This window comes from Dendropsophus ebraccatus, chromosome 14 (genome assembly GCF_027789765.1).
Source record: "Dendropsophus ebraccatus isolate aDenEbr1 chromosome 14, aDenEbr1.pat, whole genome shotgun sequence".
Classification (NCBI taxonomy): Eukaryota; Metazoa; Chordata; class Amphibia; order Anura; family Hylidae; genus Dendropsophus; species Dendropsophus ebraccatus.
In genome coordinates this window covers 57215707-57239370 of record NC_091467.1, presented here as the reverse complement: position 1 = coordinate 57239370, position 23664 = coordinate 57215707, and the positions used below count along the sequence as shown (strand labels likewise).

The following is a 23664-nucleotide window of genomic DNA, read 5'->3' as shown; positions in this document are numbered from 1 at the left end:
TGTGCATTAATTTTGATCAGTTTTTCCATTGACTTCCATTGTAAAAAAAACGGATCAAAACATCCCTTTTTTAAACTGACAAAAGTAGTGTCAGCTACGTTTGTGTCCGTCAAAAAAAAACGATCTTTATTTATTTTTACAATGGAAAAACGGATGTACACAAATGGATAAATGTATAATGGAAAAAAACGCAGTGTGAACCTAGCCTAAGTCAGCAAAACGTAATATCCATGTGGCGGTTGTGGTCCTATTTTCTCATTCATAAGTCTTGTTGCATACACACTTATTTCTGGTCAGTCCTGTGTATGAACTGCACTATGTAACATACATGCAATGTGGTACCTATGCAGAAGTTATATTCACTCTGCCCTACTGTTCCCGTCTGCTTTATGTATAAATCTAACTCCAACTAAATACAAATCTGGAATTTTATTTTTTTAAATTAAAAAATATATACAACTGCACCAAAGGTGATAAATCCTTCTGTGAAGTCTCTGCCTAATATATCGCTACAACATGTACACTCCATTGTCAGGTGCCTCCCAGGCACAGTCCTGACTAGTGAATATAATTCTCCCTCGGCACTCTGACCCTGCTCTAGCACCCAGCAGGTGAGTCCTCCCCCTACATACACTCATGGAGTTAGGTGGTGAGGCTGGCAGCATCTCATTATGCCTGTAGACGTCTTTCCTTGGGACAGTAGTAGGCGATCACTTAGACATCTCTCTTCAGTGTGATGATCATCATCTGGATGCTGTGCCGTCCCGGGAGGTGGGACCCTGCCAGCCGTTCTCTGTCTCCATCAAACATCTTCAGTGCAATGTTACAACATCTGAGGTCCCATTTGTGGAGCAGAGCCTCAATCGACCAGTTTGTACTGGGGAAAAACATTAAAAAAATCCATCTTTAGTAAGGAGATAAAGGTAAATCCACTGGTAATGAGGCAAGTGTCCATTTACACAGATTATCTGCCAATTTTTTTGAAGCCAAAGCCAGGAATGGATTTGAAAAGGAGACATCTCAGGCTTTCCTTTATGACCTGATCTCTGTTTCTAGTCTTTCTGGCTTTTGCTTCAAATCTTTGGCAGATAATCTGTGTAAATGGACTCTTATAAGTGTAATGCTTCTCAATTCGAAGTCCTCAGGCCTCACCAACAGGTCAAGTTTTGGGGATTTCCTTAGTATTTCACAGGTGATCTAATTATACTCAGTGCATCATGTATTATCACAGGTGTTCTTTGTATGGGATATCCCCAAAACATGGCCTGTTGGTGAGGACTGGATGTCACAGAATTACACTGAAATAAAGAATGTCTGTAAAGTTAATTCCTATGAACAGAATAGGGGTAGATGATCCCAGGGATCCAACTGTTGTTTCTACTGCTCTATCCAGAGCAGTAGCAAATCCCCATAGATAACCTCTCCTGCTCTGGACAGTTCCTGACATGGACAGAGGTGGCAGCAGAGAGCACTGTGTCAGACTGGAGACTACACCACTTCCTGTAGGCACCAGTAGATATAATTCGCTCATGCTGTAGCCTTTTAGAGGTATTGTAGTCTATTACCTGCTAGTGGGTCTCCATGTCATCAGAGTGATCCCCCCATTCACTCCTCCCTGCCCCTCTGGCCTATACGCGAATGGAGATGAATCTATCAATCAAGCCCAGAGGAGTAGGGACAATCGGTCAAGAACCACCCACTGACAGAGACTGATGACCACCTCCCTTAAACATAGCATTCTTCATTAGTCTTCACTACAATAAATGTGGCTACACATGGAATAAAGGACAGTGTCCTAACATCTGACACCCAGGACAAACCACCACCAGAGGTCTCTGGCAGCAGCTTATTCCCTTCTCCCTATTGAGAGCTGAATATCTACATGTATGGGACAGTATCAGGAGAAGCATCACTCTTTAAGGGGTTGTTTGCCAATTTTTTTTCTTTTAAATCAATTACTGCCATAAAGTGTCAGAAATTTGTAATTTACTTCTATAAAAAAAGTCTCCAGTCTTCCAGTACTTATCAGCTGCTGTATGTCCTGCAGGGAATGGTGTATTCTTTCCAGTCTGACACAGTGCTCTCTGCTGCCACCTCTGTCCATGTCAGGAACTGTCTAGAGCAGCAGCAAATCCCCATAGAAAAGCTCATCTGCTCTGGTGGCTGGAAGAATACATAATTTCCTGCAGGACATACAGCAGCTGATAAGTACTGGAAGACTTGAGATTTTTTAAATAAAATTAAATTACAAATACTTGACACTGGCACCAGTTAATGTGAAAGAAATAACTTTTGGTGAAGTACCCCTTTAAGCATAGGCTGTACATATAGCATTTCAGCTTTATATATAGAAAATCAGTCGGCTCTATATGATGCTTAGAGCTGAAGTGTCAAGGAGGCGTTGCCAAACCTTCACCCCTTGACTGACTACAAGACTCAGTACTGACGGCAAAGCCCTGTCCATCAATCATAGATGCTAGGGAGGAGTCAGGCATGCTGAGGTTCGGGACCTCCTCTTTGACACTTGACGCCTTGAGCACGATATAGAGCGGACAGAATCCCTTTGTCAATGGGACTGGGTTGCAGTACCTGATACAGTCCACAAACAAGAGGGGCGCTGTTTCTACTTAAGGAATTTTTATTTTTAATCCCAGACAACCCTTTCTATCCCTCCATCTTTACTGCAGGTTATACCTTCTGACTTGATATGTTGTCCAGAATTCAGCGCTGGGGTTTCTTTCCATTATGAAGCGCACGGTTACCAGGACGTCTTCAAAATCTGCAAGGTGGTGACAATGGTTAGCGTGTATATACATTAAGTGTATCGGTTGTCTATACGCTACATCACCTTTTGGCTCGTAGAACACATCCGATCCCAATATGATGTCAATAGGCGGGAGGCCGAGCAGATCGGGGGATATCTCGCCCCAGGTCAGTCCGATGACTGGCACCCCGCTGAGCTCGTTCTCTGCACAGCTCCTCACACAGTTCTCCAAACACTGGGGCAGCGCTGCCGAATCGGACAGGATGACATTGGCGCCACACTTAGCTGCCACTATGCCAGGGAGGCTCACACCCGCGCCAACCTATAACAGCAGGAAGACATCCACAGCTTAGGCCGTGACACCAGGGAGAGCTCGTGTATGGGGCTGCCCTACCAACATAGCAGGGGACAGGAGATTCTACCATATTGATACATCACGGGCGGAGCTGTCTGGCTTAATCTTTCTCCATTTACAACACAATGACACTCAGCCTACTCTCCCACAGGGTGAACGGGAAATATTGCCCTCAGCTAAACATTCACCTTAAAGGGAATGTGTCACCAGAAAATGACCTATTATTTAAATTATATTTTTAAGTTTAAAGGGTTGTTTACCAAAAAATTTCAAGTCAACTGGTGCCAGAAAGATATATAGATTTGTAACTTACTTCTATTAAAAAATCTCGAGTCTTCCAGTACTTATCAGCTGCTGTTTGTCCTGCAAGAAGCGGTGTATTCTTTCCAGTCTGACACAGTGCTCTCTGCTGCCACCTTAGTCCATGTCCAGAGCAGCAGCAAATCCCCATAGAAAAACTGCTCTCAAGACTGGAAAGAATACACCACCTGTAGGACATACAGCGGCTGATAAGTACTGGAAGACTTGATATTTTTTAAGTAAACTACAAATCTCTGGCACCAGTTGATTTGAAAAAAAAAAGTGAACTAACCCTTTAAACATTTTTTAAGAATTTATGGTGATTTTTTTTTCTAATTTTCCATTTTTTTAATCTATATTATAAAATAACCCTGATATCTTGCAGTTTTCGTTCTCACCACTAGGGCTAAAACTAAGCTAAGACTTCCTGTTGTGTCTGTGGTGATAAGAGGAGGCTGCTGTAAAGTGATCTGTACAGCATTACAGCCTCTCCACAGGTAACAGAGCACGCTCGTAATGTTTCACATTCATCTCAAAGGAGACTGTATATTGTTGTCATGAGGCTTACTGTAAAGCACGTCACTAAATGCTGCTAATAACAGCTCAGGCAAGATGGCAGCCCCCATAACAAATAAAGTCAAATAAAAAAAAGAGGCAGAAAAAAAAACATTGGAATAAAAGAACAACTTTTATTATCTGACTTTAACCAGAAAAATTGAAATTAGGTGATACATGCCCTTTAAGGGGTTAAAGTTATCCCTTATCCTATTCTGTAAACTGCCGCCTGAGGTGAGATGTAGGGCTGGGCGATATGGCCTAAAATTTATATCACGATATAATTTGATGCATGCACGATATAACGATATATCACGATATATAAATTTTTTTTTGTGTGTATACTCACCCCCCCCCCCCCTTGCCAGTCATCAGCCTTCCCCTGTGCCAGTGATCAGCCCTCCCCTATGCCTTCAGCCCCCTTTGTGCCAGTTATCACCCCCCTTGCCAGTCATCAGCCTTCCCCTGTGCCATCAGCCCACCCTGTGCCAGTGATCAGCCTTCCCCTGTGCCATCAGCCCACCCTGTGCCATCAGCCCCCCTTGCGCCAGTCATCAGCCCCCCTTGCCAGTCATCAGCCTTCCCCTGTGCCATCAGCCCACCCTGTGCCAGTCATCAGCCCTCCCTTGTGCCAGTTATCACCCGCCTTGCCAGTCATCAGCCCCCCTTGCCAGTCATCAGCCTTCCCCTGTGCCATCAGTCCACCCTGTGCCAGTCATCAGCCCTCCCTTGTGCCAGTTATCACCCGCCTTGCCAGTCATCAGCCCCCCTTGCCAGTCATCAGCCTTCCCCTGTGCCATCAGTCCACCCTGTGCCAGTCATCAGCCCTCCCTTGTGGCAGTTATCACCCGCCTTGCCAGTCATCAGCCCCCCGTTGCCAGTCATCAGCCCCCCCCCCAGTGCCAGTCATCTCCCCTCTCAGTTTTCCAGCCATTTCATGTGCCAGCCATCATGTCCCCCCAGCCAGGGCCATCATCAGCCCCATGCCAAGCCATCTGCCGCCCCCGACCCCTCTGCTACTTACCTTTCCTGCAGGGCTGGCTGATGGAGTCCGCGAGGCGAGACGGGCCGCGTCTTCTTCCCAGCATGCACTGGGAGACCTGACGTCACACGCATCAGCGCGCTAGCGCGCTGACTATGCGTGAACGGAAGGCCCTGCAGCGCGGTACCACGGAGCGGTAAGTGAGAAGCTTATTCACTACCGCTCCGTGGTATATCGCGATATGACGATATGCCAAAAATCTATATCGTCAACCGAATTGATGACGATATTTTGGCATATCGTTTATATCGCCCAGCCCTAGTGAGATGTGCAACTCCCCTCATGTACTTGACTAAAAATCGCACTATGTAAGTCTATGTGGCAGACTGACCTCCAGCATTGTTTTTCCGGTCAATGAAGCTCGGTGAAACCAGATGAACTGGGCAAGAACGGGAGCGCACGGCCAAACGTACATCCCATACTCCGAATCCAGCACCTGAAGAATGACAGGAGATGCACAATGCTACACGTCTTCTTACATCTGCTACATTGGGGGCGCCAGGCCGCATCCACTATATAGAGCCGCCAAAGGGCACATAAACCGGCAACCATCACAGGAACCGTGAAAAATTCACCACGTCACCGATTTCCCCACATCAGTGCCGACCGCGTAGTGATAAAAACATTACTCGAAAGGGAACCCAAACAACAAGTCACTGAGTGGTTCCTGGACGCTTCCCTCCCCCCCCCCCCCCCCCCCCCCCCGTCCCTTACTGATACTTCTCTCCCTGTCTGAGCAGGATGAGGTTGGTTTCTTATTCAGAGGATTTTCCTGTTTCCTTTTTTAGCTATTACAGAAAATGTCTAATAATCATAACCTGCCTGTAAGGAGGAGCCCTGAGGGGACTGGGGGGGGACCCCGCATCACACTGATACTACACAGAGAGGGGGGACACTGCATCACACTGATACTACACAGAGAGGGGGGACCCCGCATCACACTGATAGTACACAGAGAGGGGGGACACTGCATCACACTGATACTACACAGAGAGGGGGGACCCCGCATCACACTGATAGTACACAGAGAGGGGGGACCCTGCATCACACTGATACTACACAGAGAGGGGGGACCCCGCATCACACTGATAGTACACAGAGAGGGGGGACACTGCATCACACTGATACTACACAGAGAGGGGGGACCCCGCATCACACTGATAGTACACAGAGAGGGGGGACCCCGCATCACACTGATAGTACACAGAGAGGGGGGACACTGCATCACACTGATACTACACAGAGAGGGGGGACCCCGCATCACACTGATAGTGTGATGCGGGGTCCCCCTCTCTGTGTAGTATCAGTGTGATGCGGGGTCGGGGTTTCCCCCCCCCAGTCCCCTCAGGGCTCCTCCTTACAGGCAGGTTATGAATATTATACATTTCTGTAATAACTGAACCAGGAGAAAGGAAAATCCTCGGAATAAGAAACCAACCCCATTCTCTGTTCGGGGACAGGGAGAGATTTATTTATTTAAAGGGGCGAATGAAAAATTTTTTTTAATAGAATTAAATTACAAATCTCTGGCACCTGTTGATTTCGAAGAAGAGAAAAAAAACCTACACTATTAAAGGAGTTATATGGGGAGCAGACACATATGCCAGTGATACAGCTGGAGGCTCTGGGCGCTGTTCACACCTGCACCACAGACTGCCTAAAAACATTGACAAAAGTGACAAGTAATAGGGTGTGTCCCAGCATAGTATCCGCTATTGGGATGGGAAGAATAACGCAGTATCTGATACACCCTGGAGGCGCTAACCGCAGTGTGAACAGAACCTTAAGGCGGCTGCGGTTTTTCTAGGGGATATGATAACGATTGTCTTCCCCCTCATGATGAGACTACAGCACAATGGTCATGCAATGGTTAACCCGCCGCCTGCCTTCCCGCACGTACGCCATGGCGCCCCATGCGGCCGCTCCATGAGCCAGCACCTCAGGGATGCGGATCCGGAGCTCCCGGGACCGCTCGGCTCCTCCGTCCGCCTCATCCCGCACATACACGTACTCCCGGGACACGATGCGGGGACGTCTCGTCAGTGTCTCCTCACCCCCAGACATCGCCCTGTGCTGCACGTGGGTGCCATAGTGTCGCACAGTGATGGCGCGCATGACAGCGGATGGAGCCGGCGGCCATGTTGGTAGAGGCGCCCAAATGTGTCAACATTGCGTTATTACATAAGGGCGCAGTCAGTGACATATATGTGCCCGTACAGGGTTAGAACTTATGGTTTTATAGGAGTAAATAACTTTAAGATGTTAAAATAATGTAAGCAATCGCCATTAGTGCTGCAATGGTGGGCTGGCATCCGTCAAGATCAATAACCACAGCTGGGAGCCAGTGCCACTCCCAATATGGCCGCTTACTATAGACAGCGCGGGCCGCAAGACGCGCGATTTCCTGCTTCCTTTTCAGCCAATAGGAACATCCTGTTTTGAAGTGGGCGGGGCGTGAGGGCTGCAGGGACGTCTGTGATCGGAACCGCGGAGGGACAGTGGCGGACACACCGGGATGAACCACAAGAGTAAGAAGCGGATCAAGGAGGCGAAGCGCAGCGCCCGGCCGGAGCTCAAGGACTCCCAGGACTGGAGCCGCCATAACTACGCCGAGGTGTACGGGCTGAGCCCCAGCAGTGTCAGGGTGAGCTCTCCCGCCTCCCCGGCATACCGCGGTCTGTGCCAGGCTGCCCCCGGTGTACAGACAGGTGTGGGCACCAGGGATAGTGCTACCTGCTCTGCTGCCCTGTCTGTGTGTACTGTGCCCCCCAGTCATGTGACCTCTTATCTGTGTCAGGACCCCCATAATGTGTGCCAACCCCAGGAGCCCCATAATGTGTGCCAACCCCAGGAGCCCCATAATGTGTGCCAACCCCAGGAGCCCCCATAACAATGTGTGCCAACCCCAGGACCCCCATAATGTGTGCCAACCCCAGGAGCCCCCATAACAATGTGTGCCAACCCCAGGACCCCCATAATGTGTGCCAACCCCAGGAGCCCCCCATAACAATGTGTGCCAACCCCAGGAGCCCCCCATAACAATGTGTGCCAACCCCAGGAGCCCCCCATAACAATGTGTGCCAACCCCAGGAGCCCCCCCATAACAATGTGTGCCAACCCCAGGAGCCCCCCATAACAATGTGTGCCAACCCCAGGAGCCCCCCATAACAATGTGTGCCAACCCCAGGAGCCCCCCATAACAATGTGTGCCAACCCCAGGAGCCCCCCATAACAATGTGTGCCAACCCCAGGAGCCCCCCATAACAATGTGTGCCAACCCCAGGAGCCCCCCATAACAATGTGTGCCAACCCCAGGAGCCCCCCATAACAATGTGTGCCAACCCCAGGAGCCCCCCATAACAATGTGTGCCAACCCCAGGAGCCCCCCATAACAATGTGTGCCAACCCCAGGAGCCCCCCATAACAATGTGTGCCAACCCCAGGAGCCCCCCATAACAATGTGTGCCAACCCCAGGAGCCCCCCATAACAATGTGTGCCAACCCCAGGAGCCCCCCATAACAATGTGTGCCAACCCCAGGAGCCCCCCATAACAATGTGTGCCAACCCCAGGAGCCCCCCATAACAATGTGTGCCAACCCCAGGAGCCCCCCATAACAATGTGTGCCAACCCCAGGAGCCCCCCCATAACAATGTGTGCCAACCCCAGGAGCCCCCCCATAACAATGTGTGCCAACCCCAGGAGCCCCCCCATAACAATGTGTGCCAACCCCAGGAGCCCCCCCATAACAATGTGTGCCAACCCCAGGAGCCCCCCCATAACAATGTGTGCCAACCCCAGGAGCCCCCCCATAACAATGTGTGCCAACCCCAGGAGCCCCCCCATAACAATGTGTGCCAACCCCAGGAGCCCCCCCATAACAATGTGTGCCAACCCCAGGAGCCCCCCCATAACAATGTGTGCCAACCCCAGGAGCCCCCCCATAACAATGTGTGCCAACCCCAGGAGCCCCCCCATAACAATGTGTGCCAACCCCAGGAGCCCCCCCATAACAATGTGTGCCAACCCCAGGAGCCCCCCCATAACAATGTGTGCCAACCCCAGGAGCCCCCCCATAACAATGTGTGCCAACCCCAGGAGCCCCCCCATAACAATGTGTGCCAACCCCAGGAGCCCCCCCATAACAATGTGTGCCAACCCCAGGAGCCCCCCCATAACAATGTGTGCCAACCCCAGGAGCCCCCCCATAACAATGTGTGCCAACCCCAGGAGCCCCCCCATAACACTGTGTGCCAACCCCAGGAGCCCCCCATAACACTGTGTGCCAACCCCAGGAGCCCCCCATAACACTGTGTGCCAACCCCAGGAGCCCCCATAACAATGTGTGCCAACCACAGGAGCCAGAAGTGTTCTGGGTCTACAGCAAGCTCCTTTGATCCATCTTACTGTTGATATGGGGGGGGGGGGGGTACTAAAGATCAAGTTAAAGGGGGTAACAAGCTAGCGGACAACGGAGAGCATTGATTCCACCCCTAGGTGATCTGTGCCCTCGCCTAGCAGTGCCTGGAACACGCCATCCTGTGCAGGAATCCCAGTGGTACCCCACATACTATGATGCTCACCTGTTCCTCTCTGTCCCCTCCCAGGATAACGTTGAGCGGGTGGATGCCGTGCAGCTCACCCCTGAGGAGTTCATTGAGCGCTATGAGAAACCCTACAAGCCGGTGGTGATCACCAACGCCACGCTGGGCTGGCCCGCGCATGAGAAATGGACCCTGGAAAGACTCAAACGCAAGTACCGCAACCAGAAGTTCAAGTGCGGGGAGGACAACGATGGCTACTCTGTGAAGATGAAGATGAAGTATTACATCGAGTACATGGAGGGCACACGGGACGACAGCCCCCTCTACATCTTCGACAGCAGCTACGGGGAGCACCCGAAGAGGAGGAAACTGCTGGAGGATTATGAGGTGCCAAAGTATTTCCGGGACGACCTGTTCCAGTTTGCTGGAGAAAAGAGGCGACCACCGTACAGGTAGGGGTGACTAATGGGTGATCGAAATGCCTGAGCATGCTGGGAGTTGTAGTATCACCACAGGTTGGGGAACACTGGGTTAGAGGCCCTCCAGCTCTGTGAGCATGCTGGGAGTTGTAGTATCACTTCAGGTATGGGAACGCTGGGTTAGGGTTCCTTCAGCTCTGTTAGTATGCTGGGAGTTGTAGTATCACCACAGGTTGGGGAACGCTGGGATAACAGTCCTTCAGCTCTGTTAGCATGCTGGGAGTTGTAGTATCATCATAGGTTGGGGGGCACTGGGTTAGAGGCCCTCCTGCTCTGTTAGCATGCTGGGAGTTGTAGTATCACCACAGGTTGGGGAATGCTCGGATAACGGTCCTTCAGCTCTGTTAGCATGCTGGAAGTTGTAGTATCACCACAGGTTGGGGGCCGCTGGGTTAGAGGTCCTTCAGCTCTGCGAGCATGCTGGGAGTCGTAGTATCACTTCAGGTTGGGGACACCGACTTATAGACAACTAATGATTTTGGTTTTGCGATTGAGATAACTCTACTCTGTTCTCTCACCCCAGATGGTTTGTGATGGGACCCCCTCGCTCTGGGACAGGGATTCACATTGATCCGTTAGGGACCAGTGCCTGGAATGCTCTCGTCCATGGACACAAGCGCTGGTGCCTCTTTCCCACCAACACCCCGCGGGAGCTGATCAAAGTGACCCGAGATGAAGGCGGCAACCAGCAGGATGAGGCCATCACCTGGTTTAATGTCATCTATCCCCGGACACTGCTGCCCACCTGGCCGGCTGAGTTTAAGCCCTTAGAGGTTGTGCAGAAGCCCGGAGAGACTGTATTTGTACCAGGTACCTTAGAAGTACATTTTCTGATTCCTTCAGTTTTTGATGATGACTGGTTGAAGTAACTGCTCAACTGGGACCCTCACTATCCCGAGAGCGGGAGAATTGTCCCCCGAATGAATGGCGGCTTCCAAACATTGTCCAGCTGAGTGGGTGGCATTGGTACTGGCAGTGGTTGGCATTGTTTGGGAGCACAGGTCACACATGTACAGGGTTCAATTGTTCTCTGATTGCTGGGGGTCCCAGTGGTTGCTTAGACCCTCCCACCCATCTGAGAGGATAGTTGCCCCCCCCCCCAAACAGAGGGGCATCATGCTTGGCTTCATTCTCTATGGGGCTTCCAGACATTGCGGCTTGGCAATATATAGAAGCCTTGTTCATTCAGGGGACAATTTTCTTTCCCTGTGATTTAGTGAGGGTCCCAGCTGTTGGATGCCCACCACAAGCTAGTTATCCTGTGGGTATGGCATTACTTTGCATCTTATGATAATCACTAAAAAGTGAATGTACCACCATTTGCACATGAATAGAACGGTGCCGCGGCCCAGTTCCCTCGCATGGTGCCAGTCTATTACTGAGCACCGGCTGAAGCACTGGAGGCGGGCCAGCCTCATAGATGGGCAGGGGTTTCCCTCCACTGGGGGTGGTCCAGCCCACCTCCAGTGTCTCATGCCAGCCTATTCATGTGCAAAGCTTAAAGTGAATGTACCTGATGGTAGTACATTGGCTTTAATATCACTGCATAATATTTGGTGCGTGTAACTAATAAAAGATAACTTTTACTAAATTAATTAAAAATATATTATGGACCAACAATAAACAAACTAATTCTATGAACACTCCAGACCGATCAAAACTTTTGGCATGTCTCTATGACACATCAAAAGTTTTTAGAAACAACAGTTACACTTTAATGATCGCTTTAAAAGGCCGGTCATTTAGAGGTTAATAGTACAGCCTCCTCTTTCTATATGACAGCAGACTCTTCTATCCTGGGAGGGAGAGGCTTGGCCTTTGTGTGCTTGTATTGTCCATATGTAAAATATAGCATCATTTTAGGATCAGGTAATGTAATGGTAATATCTGGAATGACCGCAGTGTTTAGTTGCTGATGGATCTAGCTGTCATAGCTCGCTATGTGATTATACACCGAGCTGCCGGAAGAGGGATGTCCTGTTTCTTATGAGCCATTTAAAGGAGCAGTCCATCCTGAGCCCACAGACTTCTAATGAGGATTATAGTAGCAGCTCATTGACAGATTCCAGGTAGCAACATAAAGGTAACATAAACCAAGAATGGGGAGCAGGAATCAATCACAGGCCCCCGATACATCCAGCACCTGCACTGCTGATATGCCTGTATACCCATGTCTCCAAGACTCCAATATAAAAATGACAGGAGAATGCGGCACTCACATATATGTGTTTATTTTTCACCAAACAAGCATCTACAGGCACAGGGAGGATGTTCAGGAGTTGCTGGGTAGCAGGTCCCTATTATATATGGTGTGGGGCAGTGGTGCTGGCGTACCCCTTTGTCTGACCCAGTGTTACCTGTATACCCATGTGACTGCTACAGCCAATCACTGGCCTCCGTGCTACACTATACACCAGTAAGGGCGGTGATTGGCTGCAGCGGGCATATGGGTATAAGGACATGCCAAGTAAACAAAGACCTGCAGGGATCACTCAGGTGACAGCGCTCTGCTGTAGGGATCTGATGGGTGAGTAATGGATGTTTTGTTATTTTCTGCTATTTTTTTTCTATCTTTTATAATCTCATGTAACTCCTTTAAAGCGGTATCTATAAATGTCATAGTGACATGTCAGGAGTCTGTGGGTGGGTACCAGGTGCCCATAACCCCACTGATCACTAGACTGAGGGGGCAAAAGCACTGTGTCCCCAATATCTACCCTGTGCAGCTCGACAAGGTTAAGCCAGCAGTATATGGAAGTATACTGCAAGTCTGAGACCTCCTTGCAATTCTGTATACTGCTCGCTATAGCCTGCCAGAGTGCCCAGGGCAGAGAGGAAGGGGCAGGGGTAACTGTCAATGACCGCCGACTCTGTTACACTGTGCAGGGGTAACTGTCAATGAGCGACTACTCTGCTACACTGTGCAGAGGTATTGGTCATAGACCACCGAGGCTGCTACACTGTGCAGGGGTAACTGTCAATGACCTCTGACTCTGTTACACTGTGCAAGGGTAACTGTCAATGACCGCCGACTCTGCCACACTATGCAGGGGTAACTGTCAATGAGCGACTACTCTGCTACACTGTGCAGAGGTATTGGTCATAGACCACCGAGGCTGCTACACTGTGCAAGGGTAACGGTCATAGACCACCAATGCTGCTACACTGTGCCGCAGCTGCAGCGCTACTGGCACAAACAGCTTCCCGAAGTGTAATGTCTGTTCTAATGCTAACGTATTATAATAGACACAAGAGAAGGCTCAGTACCTGCATGCAGCAGTAATAGCGATATGTAACTGGTGGGACCAGGGCTTGTGCAACCCTGCAGTTCTCAACACCGCCTTTGGTGGCAGCTTTTTAGGAAATCATATTTTTATTATTCTTATATTCAGGTTCTTTGAAGTTCTATAAAATATATACTTTTTTTTTTTTCTTTTGTCCCCGCAGGTGGTTGGTGGCACGTTGTATTGAACTTGGACACCGCTATCGCCATTACCCAGAACTTCGCTAGTTGTACCAACTTCCCAGTGGTTTGGCACAAAACTGTAAGAGGAAGGCCTAAGCTGTCCAGGAAGTGGTATAGGTAAGAGAATGATGTAGTAGTACTAAAAGGGACGAGCCAGAGATTTGTGCTAGAATTCACCTCCTCTCGTACCTAATTCTGTATTCCTAGGGTACTATTACACGGGCCAATGAAGGCCCGATAATAATAAACAAGTAATAATTACACAGCCCGATAATTGTTTAACAAGGGCTGCTGCAGGGACATTGCAGCCCTTGTTTAAACTTTATACATTACCTGTCCTGGCTGCAGGGCTCCTCTTGTTCTGTGCTTCTCCCTGGGTCCCGCGCGCTCCAGCTTCTCAGCCAATCACTGGCCGCGGCGCAAGAGTAGCCTTGCAGCCTAGATAGGTAATGTATTCTTCTTTGCATATGGTCATTGGCGGCCACGCACCGCTTTTAGACGTAGCGATGCGCGGATGGAGCCCGACAATAATAGGTCAGAACCTATAGCAACGATCAGCCAATGACAACGATCATCGGCTGATTGTTGTCTTTATTACACGGCGCAATAATCGGGCGGATAGGCCCGATTATCGTTCCATGTAATAGTACCCTTGAAGGGGGTTTCCAGGATTAGATGAAAAAAAAAACAGCTACTTTCTTACAAAACAGCGGCACCTTCGGTTGTGTGCGGTATTACAATTCAGCTCCATTCACTTCAATAGAACTGAGCTGCAAAAGCTGAGGACAGGAGTGATGCTGTTTCTGGAAGAAAGCAGCCATGTTTTTCTCATCCTGTTTTCATCTGTGGAATCTGTTGGCACTATACAAATAGAATTATTATTATTCTGCCTCCCAGTCCTGAGTCGCTGATCAGCAGCACATCCTCAGATCTGACCCAGGCCATCAGCATGTCAGCAATTTTGTTTTTCCCATCTTCATGATGTGGATTCACCCAGCAAACCTTCCAGCACCCCGCTGCAGCATTACATAGAAGAAAACAATGACTCACTCTGTCATCAGTGATTCAGGGCTGGATCCCAGCCAGCGGCTCCCACAGCCTGGCAGCGGGCAGGAAAAGAGCTGCCGATGTGCATGTGGACACGGCTTCATTACTGCAACCCGTGTGCCACTTTTACTAAGCTCTAACATCTCGCTATAAAACAAGCCATTAGGGTAAATGTAGACGACTTCTAATTACAGGGCAGGAATCTGGATTTTACTGGAATTTCCTTTTTAGAGAGCAATCCTATATTTTACATGCATGCGGTTAGCGGTATAAAAAGACCTCTAAGTGTTCCATGGGCTTTGTGGTTGTTATGCTGGAGAGGGGCTGGCGTTGTAGTGTTCACAGCATCACATGACACTAGTGTTTTCTAAGGATAACCAATGCATGCTATCCCATAATGTATGGCTGTTACCAGGATTGTGTTGTTTATAAGCCATAGCAATTCGGGTATTTCAAGAATCAGATTCAGCACTGTGTATACAGCACGGCCGCCACTGACAAGCTTAGAATTATATATATATATATATATATATATACTCACTCACCGGCCACTTTATTAGGTACACCATGCTAGTAATGGGCTGGACCCCCTTTTGCCTTCAGAACTGCCTCAATTCTTCGTGGCATAGATACAACAAGGTGCTGGAAGCTTCCTCAGAGATTTGGTCCATATTGACATGATGGCATCACACAGTTGCCGCAGATTTGTCGGCTGCACATCCATGATGCGAATCTCCCGTTCCACCACATCCCAAAGATGCTCTATTGGATTGAGATCTGGTGACTGTGGAGGCCATTTGAGTACAGTGAACTCATTGTCATGTTCAAGAAACCAGTCTGAGATGATTCTAGCTTTATGACATGGCGCATTATCCTGCTGAAAGTAGCCATCAGATGTTGGGTACATTGTGGTCATAAAGGGATGGACATGGTCAGCAACAATACTCAGGTAGGCTTTGGCGTTGCAACGATGCTCAATTGGTACCAAGGGGCCCAAAGAGTGGCAAGAAAATATTCCCCACACCATGACACCACCACCACCAGCCTGAACCGTTGATACAAGGCAGGATGGATCCATGCTTTCATGTTGTTGACGCCAAATTCTGACCCTACCATCCGAATGTCGCAGCAGAAATGGAGACTCATCAGACCAGGCAACGTTTTTTCCAATCTTCTACTGTCCAATTTCGATGAGCTTGTGCAAATTGTAGCCTCAGTTTCCTGTTCTTAGCTGAAAGGAGTGGCACCCGATGTGGTCTTCTGCTGCTGTAGCCCATCTGCCTCAAAGTTCGACGTACTGTGCGTTCAGAGATGCTCTTCTCCCTACCTTGGTTGTAACGGTTGGCTATTTGAGTCACTGTTGCCTTTCTATCAGCTCGAACCAGTCTGCCCATTCTCCTCTGACCTCTGGCATCAACAAGGCATTTCTGCCCACAGAACTGCCGCTCACTGGATGTTTTTTCTTTTTCGGACCATTCTCTGTAAACCCTAGAGATGGTTGTGCGTGAAAATCCCAGTAGATCAGCAGTTTCTGAAATACTCAGACCAGCCCTTCTGGCACCAACAGCCATGCCACGTTCAAAGGCAATCAAATCACCTTTCTTCCCCATACTGATGCTCGGTTTGAACTGCAGGAGATTATCTTGACCATGTCTACATGCCTAAATGCATTGAGTTGCCGCCATGTGATTGGCTGATTAGAAATTAAGTGGTAACGTGCAGTTGGACAGGTGTACCTAATAAAGTGGCCGGTGAGTGTCTATATATATACCTATGGGAGATTTATCAAACATGGTGTAAAGTGAACCTGGCTCAGTTGCCCCTAGCAACCAATCAGATTCCACCTTTCATTCCTCACAGACTCTTTGGAAAATGAAAGGTGGAATCTGATTGGTTGCTAGGGGCAACTGAGCCAGTTTCACTTTACACCATGTTTGATAAAGGTATATACGCACACACTGGATCCACAGCGTATTTTGGACCACCCTGTCTGTATGTATGTATATGTATATTTATTCATGCAGTCGAACCAAACTTTCTTCCCGAAACAGCACCTCTCCTGCTCTCAGTTTGGGTGTGAGTTTCACAGCTCAGTTCCATTAAAGTGATAACCCCTTTAAGGGAACTTTAAACTTAAAATTGAATGACAATTAGCAGTTCTGCCCCCAGTGTTTGTTTCAAGAACTTAAATGGGCACTGTCACTACAAATAACTTATGGACCTGTCATCGCTACTGAGACCGGCTCTGATAGGAAGATATAGCCGGAAGCGCCATCCACTCCCCCGTTGGCTGCTCATTCCGTCAATATTGTTTCATAGACTTCATAGACCCTATTACACTAAGTGATTATCGGCCGTATCTGGCCAATTATCGGCCATTACAGCCGATAATCGCTTTGTGTAATAAAAGGCAACGATCAGGCGACATGAACGATGTCAGCTGATCATTGTCTTTCAGCACTTTTTCGCACTATTTCGCTCCGTGTAATAGGAAGCAGAAGACCACTGCTATTTCCTATCTATAGATCGTCCGGGGAGCCCCCCGCACTTAACCGCTCATTGTCGGCATGTGTAATAGAACCAGCAGCGAGCAGGGGAACAAGGAGTGAGCCCTGATCTGACAGGTCGGCACTCGCATGCTCCCTGAGATCACCCCAGGTAATCGGGGCTTTACATTGAAGAATATTGGCGTATTGAGCGACCGGCTGGGGAGTGGATCTTGCTGCCGCAATCCCTCTTCGTTTATATCTTGTAATCAGAGCGAGACCTGCTGTGATCAATAACTTTTGTCAGGTGTGATAAGATGTCAAAAGTTATTTGTAGTGACAGGTACTCTTTAAAAGGGGTTGTTTCTTTTAAATCACCTGGTGGCAGAGATTTGTAAATTACTTGTATAAAAAAAAAAAAAAAAATCTCCAGTCTTCCAGTACTTATCAGCTGCTGTATGTCCTGCAGTAAGTGGTGTATTCTCTCCAGTGTGGAAAGCAGAAGAGGTTTTCTATGGGGATTTGCTACTACTCTGGACAGTACTTATCATGGACAGAGGTGGCAGCAGAGAGCACTTTGTCAGACTGGAAAGAATCCAACACTTCCTGCAGGGCATATAGCAGTTGATAAGTACTGGAAAACTAATAAAAGTAAATTACAAATCTCTGGCACTTGCTGGGACCAGAGAATTACCTCTTTAAAGAAAATCCTGAGGTGGATGGGTGTACACAGGGCAGATGGGGGAGTCTTTTGGGCAGACACAGGATAGTGAGAAGATTTCTTTAGGGTATAAACCCACACACCGTATAAGCAGCGTATTTACTGCTGCGATACGCAGCAAATACGCAGCAAACACGCAGCAAATACGCAGCAAAAACGCAGCAGATTATATCTAAATAACTGAACACAGCATCAAATCTGTACCAACAAATCTGCTGCGTATTTGCTGCGTATTTGTTGCGTATCTGCTGTGTATACAGTGTGTGGGTTTGTACCCTTATATAGTTTGTTTTAATTGCAATATGAAGCACAATATCCCGGCACATCTTGGGGGAGATTTCTCAAACATGGTGTAAAGTGAAGCTGGCTCTGTTGCCCCTAGCAACCAATCAGATTCCACTTTCCATTCCTCACAGACTCTTTGGAAAATGAAAGGTGGAATCTGATTGGTTGCTACGGGCAACTGAGCCAGTTTTACTTTACCTCATGTTTTTTCTATTTTATTAGCTTTTATGCATATATTATGTTATGTTTGATTTTACCTTTGTAGAATCTTGAAGCAGGAGCGTCCTGAGCTGGCCGCACTGGCCGACACAGTGGATTTACAGGAGTCGACTGGGATTGCATCTGACTCCTCCAGTGACTCGTCCAGCTCCTCGTCCTCCAGCTCTTCAGAATCTGGATCAGAGGTGAGGTTATAAAGTACTGTGGGAGCCTCCATAAGTAGCTGGAGTAGCTTCCACATACTTGGCAGCACATGGTAATAAGCATTAGCCGCCCTGATGTCTCTACAAGTCTGTCCGGGGCCGTGGGCTGATCTGTTGTGACAGATTCTCCGCTAAAGCTAAATCCTGCATCTAAAAACTGCAACAAGCGGAAGTAATATGATTAGGAGTTTCCGCACCAAGCGTGTAGCTACAATATGGATTTCATACATCCCTGGGTTTGTGTTTTAAGAATGTTACAGCCACGATGTCCACTTAAAACCAGGTGTCTCCATAAGTACGATCAGATGGAATACTGCGCCAATCATATGGAAGTTGTTGTATGTAATGGTGATCTATGCCAGGGGTAGGGAACCTTGGCTCTCCAGCTGTTGCAAAACTACAACTCCCATCATGCCTGGACAGCCCAAGCTAAAGCTTGGGCTGTCCAGGCATGATGGGAGTTGTAGTTTTGCAACAGCTGGGGAGCCAAGGTTCCCTACCCCTGACCTAACACCGCCCCCCCCCCCCCTGCTGGTGTGAATCACTTCACATCATCACACCCACAGGGGGCAGTGTGTCACTCCACATCCTCACACCAGCAGGGGGCAGTGTGTCATTCAATTTCATCACACCAGCAGGGGTCAGTGTATGACCCCACCACTGCATATGAAGGTGAAGGTGGTTGCTGTGAAAGCAATAGGCTATGACACCACTGCTTCCACCACCAACTAGAACTTGGTAATCCTGCTACCTTCAGCCAGATGATTTTTCACCTTTTAAAGTCTACAATACAGATATTTTGATATTTACCGAGGCATGTGTATCAGTCATTGATCTCTCAGTAGGAGGTGCACTACCCCAAAGTAGCCTCTGAGAGCAGATATAACAGGGCAGCAGGAAGCATTTTACTCCTCCTTATGGTAAGACCCAGTGTGTAATCGGACCTCACCCTATAATCATTCACACATCTGCCTGAGACAGGACTACATCTTTTCTGTCTGGCGGCATTATTGTTTTCTGTTTTCTTTTTTGATTTTTGTTTTTGTATTTTTCCGGTCAATGAGTGAAGAAGCTCCTGACATGAGTTTCCAGGATGGCTCAGACATTCACTTACATATTACTAATGTATTATATGGCTTACAAATCCCGTTGTCTCATAACAGGCAGCGATGACTTTTTAGCTGGTCACATGGACGGCCATATTAGTCACCAAGTGCTGACTGGTGAGGAAGAGCCACGGCACTTTATCAGCCACCGTCCTAGTAATCTGATATGTCACATGGCTCCTCCAGTCACATTGTTGCCATGTTTTAGTGATAAGACTTTTGTTTAGATCATTTTTGCACATCAGATCATGAACTCTCGAAAATCTTTTTCTTTCAAACCAACTGGTTTAACAAAGTTTTATATAGATTTGTAATTTACTACTATTTAAAAATCTCAAGTCTATAGGTCATGTCAATTTTGGTTTTCTTAGAGATAGAGACACAGTAAAGGAGAAGTCCAGCAAAAATTTTATTAAAGAATTGTATTGCCCCGGAAAAGTTATACAAATGGTGATGTCACGACCTGACTCCCGGAGCTGTGCGGCCTGTGGCTGCTGGGGAGGATGATGGCAGAGGGATGCTCAGTGTCCCTCCAGTGCCCAGTGTCCCACAGTGTCCTCCTGCCATCATCCTCTCCAGCAGCCACAGCCCGCACAGCTCTGAGAGTCGGGTCGTGACATCATCATTTTATCCAGGAAGTGACATCACCATGTTATCCAGGAAGTGACATCACCATGTTATCCAGGAAGTGAAGCCTTGATGCAGTAGAAAGTGCAGGGAAAAAAGCACTTTCTAAGCATTTCCCGTATTAAGTGTATATTGGTAAATTGTATACTTTTAAAGGGCAATACAATACTTCAATAAAAATTTTCGCCGGACTTCTCCTTCAAACGTTTTCATAAACGAGTGTATCATCTAGGCTTATATTCTTCTTCTACCCACAGGATGAATCCAGCTCTGGAGCAGAGACAATGTCACATCGGAAGAAGAAGAGGAGAACGTGCAGCGGGATGGGGAATGGAGACAGCACCACACAGGATGACTGCGTGAGCAAAGAGCGCAGCTCCTCCAGGTGACAGCCGTATCACAGCCTTTCATCCAGAGACAGCAATGGCTCCTGCACGTGATCTCAACGGGACGGGGTCCCTCTTCTGATTCACCCTAAACTGCTGCTAGGAGTCTACAGAGCGAGCCGAGTGCCACCATTGTGTACAGTACATTGCAGATACAAAGACTTTGGTATGAATACTAACTCCTGTACTCCATTGATATCATGCCTGGTAATGGTTATGAAGCCCCCACAAGACCTTCATAGATGAAGCATTGCATCTTGGGAAATATACCTGTATAGGTTCTAAACCAGAATACAATACATGGATTTTACAATGTCCACCCTGTCACTCGTTACATAGATCAGCGGCTTAAACTCCGGCTCCTGTAGGTTGAAGCTGCCACTTGGCATCTATCATTGGCTTTCATGTTCTGAGGTTTTTCAACTCCCTAGACTACAACTCCCAGCATGCCCTGACAGCCTTTGGTGCATCTTACTGGAGCAACACACTCCCCCCAGCTGTGGGACTACTACATCTCCCAGCATGCATGGACAGCTGATGGCAGTCAGGGTATGCTGGGATCTGCAGTTTATTAACAGCTAAGGAGCCACAGCTTGGGGAACACTTCGCTGTAATCTGAGGGGCATCTGAATACATATATACTAAGGGATGATACTTTTAATGATGTTTTAACTGAAAGAACATGTACAGTGTAAACGGTTCTTATGACCATTCATAAGTTGCCAATGCAAGACCCTACCCAGATTGCAATTTTGTTTGCTTATAGTAGGGATAGGGAACCTTGGCTATCCGGCTGTGGCAAAACTACAACTGCTGCTTTGGCTGTCCAGGCATGATGGGAGTTGTAGTTTTGCCACAGCTGGAGAGCCAAGATTCCTTTACGCCTGTCTCATAGGCTTTAATTCTTTCAGACATATTACCACTTGATGGTCTCCTTCAGCTTATGGGGATAAATCTAAAAATCCTGCATCTTTTAATAATAATCACAGAAATGTTGGTAGTAACATTTTAAGTGTCACTATTGCTTTAAAAAAAAACAAAAAAAAAACACTTTTGACCTGTTATGGAGAGATGTCATAAGTTTTGATTGGTTGGGGCCTGGATGCTCAGACTCTCTCCTCGGCTCACTGTGCTGCCTATAGGATGCAGATTCCATAGTAAATCTATGTAGCCCATCTCCTGCAGAGAGCTGGGGAGAGAAGCGCTCAGCTAGGTACTTCTTCTGGCTCATTCCAGCTTCTCCATGTCGACATGTCGAAAAAAAAAAGGTGACAGCTACGATTTAACTCTAATCCATTAAGTTGAAATGATTCCTTTTCTACTACTTGTATGTGAATCTGATCTGTGGTGAACCTCACGATGAAAAATATGGTTCTTGGTTTTAGTAGGAAGCGTTCATAGGCTCTTTTTAGTGGAGCACTTTCCATTTTATACCAGCACAAGATTATCAGAGACGGCTCATATAAGCTGACTAGATAGATGTCCCCTACAAAATGTGTATGGGCCACACCAGGAAAACAAAGATACCTTTATACATGATCTATTTGAAAGATATTTGAATTATTAATTGATCTGTATGCAGATGGATGTCAGGAGGTAAAACACACAGGTAGCAGGGGAGAATCACAAGGGGTGAATGATATTTCAGGTATATAACATCACACAAAGTGCAGAATATACAGAGTACATAGGATCTCCCATCATGCCTGGGTGCAATACACTATTTATCTATCTATCTAGTTTATTTTATTTAAGATATTGAGCGACCTTTCATAATATATACCAGGGATGGGGAACCTTCAACCCTTCAGCTGTTGCAAAACTACAACTCCCATCATGCCTGGACAGCCAAAGCTAAAGCTTTGGCTGTCCAGGCATGATGGGAGTTGGTAGTTTTATTTATATATATATATATATATATATATATATATATATATATATATATATAATATAAATAATATATATATATATAATATATATATATATATATATATATATATTTTTTTTTTTACTGTGTATTGTACCCAGGCCCACTGTAAACAAGGATAAAGTGGCGAGTGCAATGTTTGTACTGGAGGGCCGGGAGCAGCGCACAGATACACCTACACTCAGGACAAGTTGTAAATATTTCCCAATTGGAGCCATGACGCTTACTAACATGCCGTCCATGTGATTCTCACTCCTGTAAGCACGAGTGTGTTTACAGGAGTGAGAATCACATGGACTGCATGTTAGTAAGTGTCTTGGCAACTTTTATAACTTGTCCTGAGTGAAGGTGTATCTGTGCGCTGTTCCTGGCCCTTCTGTACAAACATTGCACTCGGCACTTTATCCTTGTTTACAGCGGGCCTGGGTGCCAATACACAGTATATATATATATATAATATATATATATATATATATATATATATATATATATATATATATATATATATATATATATAATATAATCCTCCAGCTGTTGCAAAACTACAACTCCCATCATGCATAAAGCTTTGGCTGTCCAAGCATGATGGGAATTGTAGTTTTGCAACAGCTGGACAGCCAGGTTCCCCATCCATGCTATATACTCACATACTGCCATTGATCCTATGTACCATACTCTGCACTTAGCGCTTTGTCTGTACAGTCGGTCTATGTGCAATATGTTATATACCTGAAATATCTTTGGCCTCTTGTGATTCTCCCCTGCTACCTGTGTGTTTTACCTCCTGACATCCATCTGTATACAGATCAATTATTTATTCAACTAGATCGTATATATGTATTTCATCATATGTTTTAATAAAGAATCTTTGTTTTACTGATTTAAAGAGAATGTACCATCAGGTACATTCGCTTTAAGTATTATCCATGTATAGAACGGCGCCCGTGCCGCCGTGTCTTTTTTTGTTTTTTTATATATAACCATGGCACGGTTCCTTTGTACGGCGCTGTTCTATTCACAGGTACTCTCCCCATTGGGGGGAAACCCCCGCCCCTCTATGACACGGCTCTATTGGAATCAATGGAGCTGCGTCATAGAGGGGCAGAAGTTTCCTCCAGCCCGATACCAATGCATAGAATGGCGCCGTACACGG

General features: G+C 47.2%; 2 protein-coding genes across 5 annotated transcripts; one reads left to right on the top strand and one right to left on the bottom strand.

Moving 5' to 3' along the window:
- Positions 1-410: 410 nt before the first annotated feature.
- On the bottom strand, positions 411-7123 carry METTL23 (methyltransferase 23, arginine). 4 transcript variants are annotated; one of them, XM_069952710.1, is made up of 5 exons: positions 6955-7123; positions 5348-5452; positions 2849-3086; positions 2695-2779; positions 411-877 (listed from the first exon to the last, which is right to left on the bottom strand). In XM_069952710.1, the coding sequence occupies exons 1-5, from the start codon at positions 7078-7080 to the stop codon at positions 715-717; spliced, it is 717 nt and encodes a 238-aa protein (XP_069808811.1). In that variant the 5' UTR covers positions 7081-7123; the 3' UTR covers positions 411-714. The 4 variants fall into 4 exon arrangements, with proteins under 4 accessions (XP_069808811.1, XP_069808810.1, XP_069808813.1 ...); XM_069952709.1 differs by having other exon boundaries at positions 2695-3086; XM_069952712.1 differs by having other exon boundaries at positions 2695-3086; positions 7071-7104.
- Positions 7124-7467: 344 nt separating this feature from the next.
- Positions 7468-21832, top strand: JMJD6 (jumonji domain containing 6, arginine demethylase and lysine hydroxylase). The gene is made up of 6 exons (XM_069952043.1): positions 7468-7660; positions 9623-10011; positions 10562-10848; positions 13486-13621; positions 18309-18447; positions 20456-21832. The coding sequence occupies exons 1-6, from the start codon at positions 7532-7534 to the stop codon at positions 20585-20587; spliced, it is 1212 nt and encodes a 403-aa protein (XP_069808144.1). The 5' UTR covers positions 7468-7531; the 3' UTR covers positions 20588-21832.
- Positions 21833-23664: the final 1832 nt, after the last annotated feature.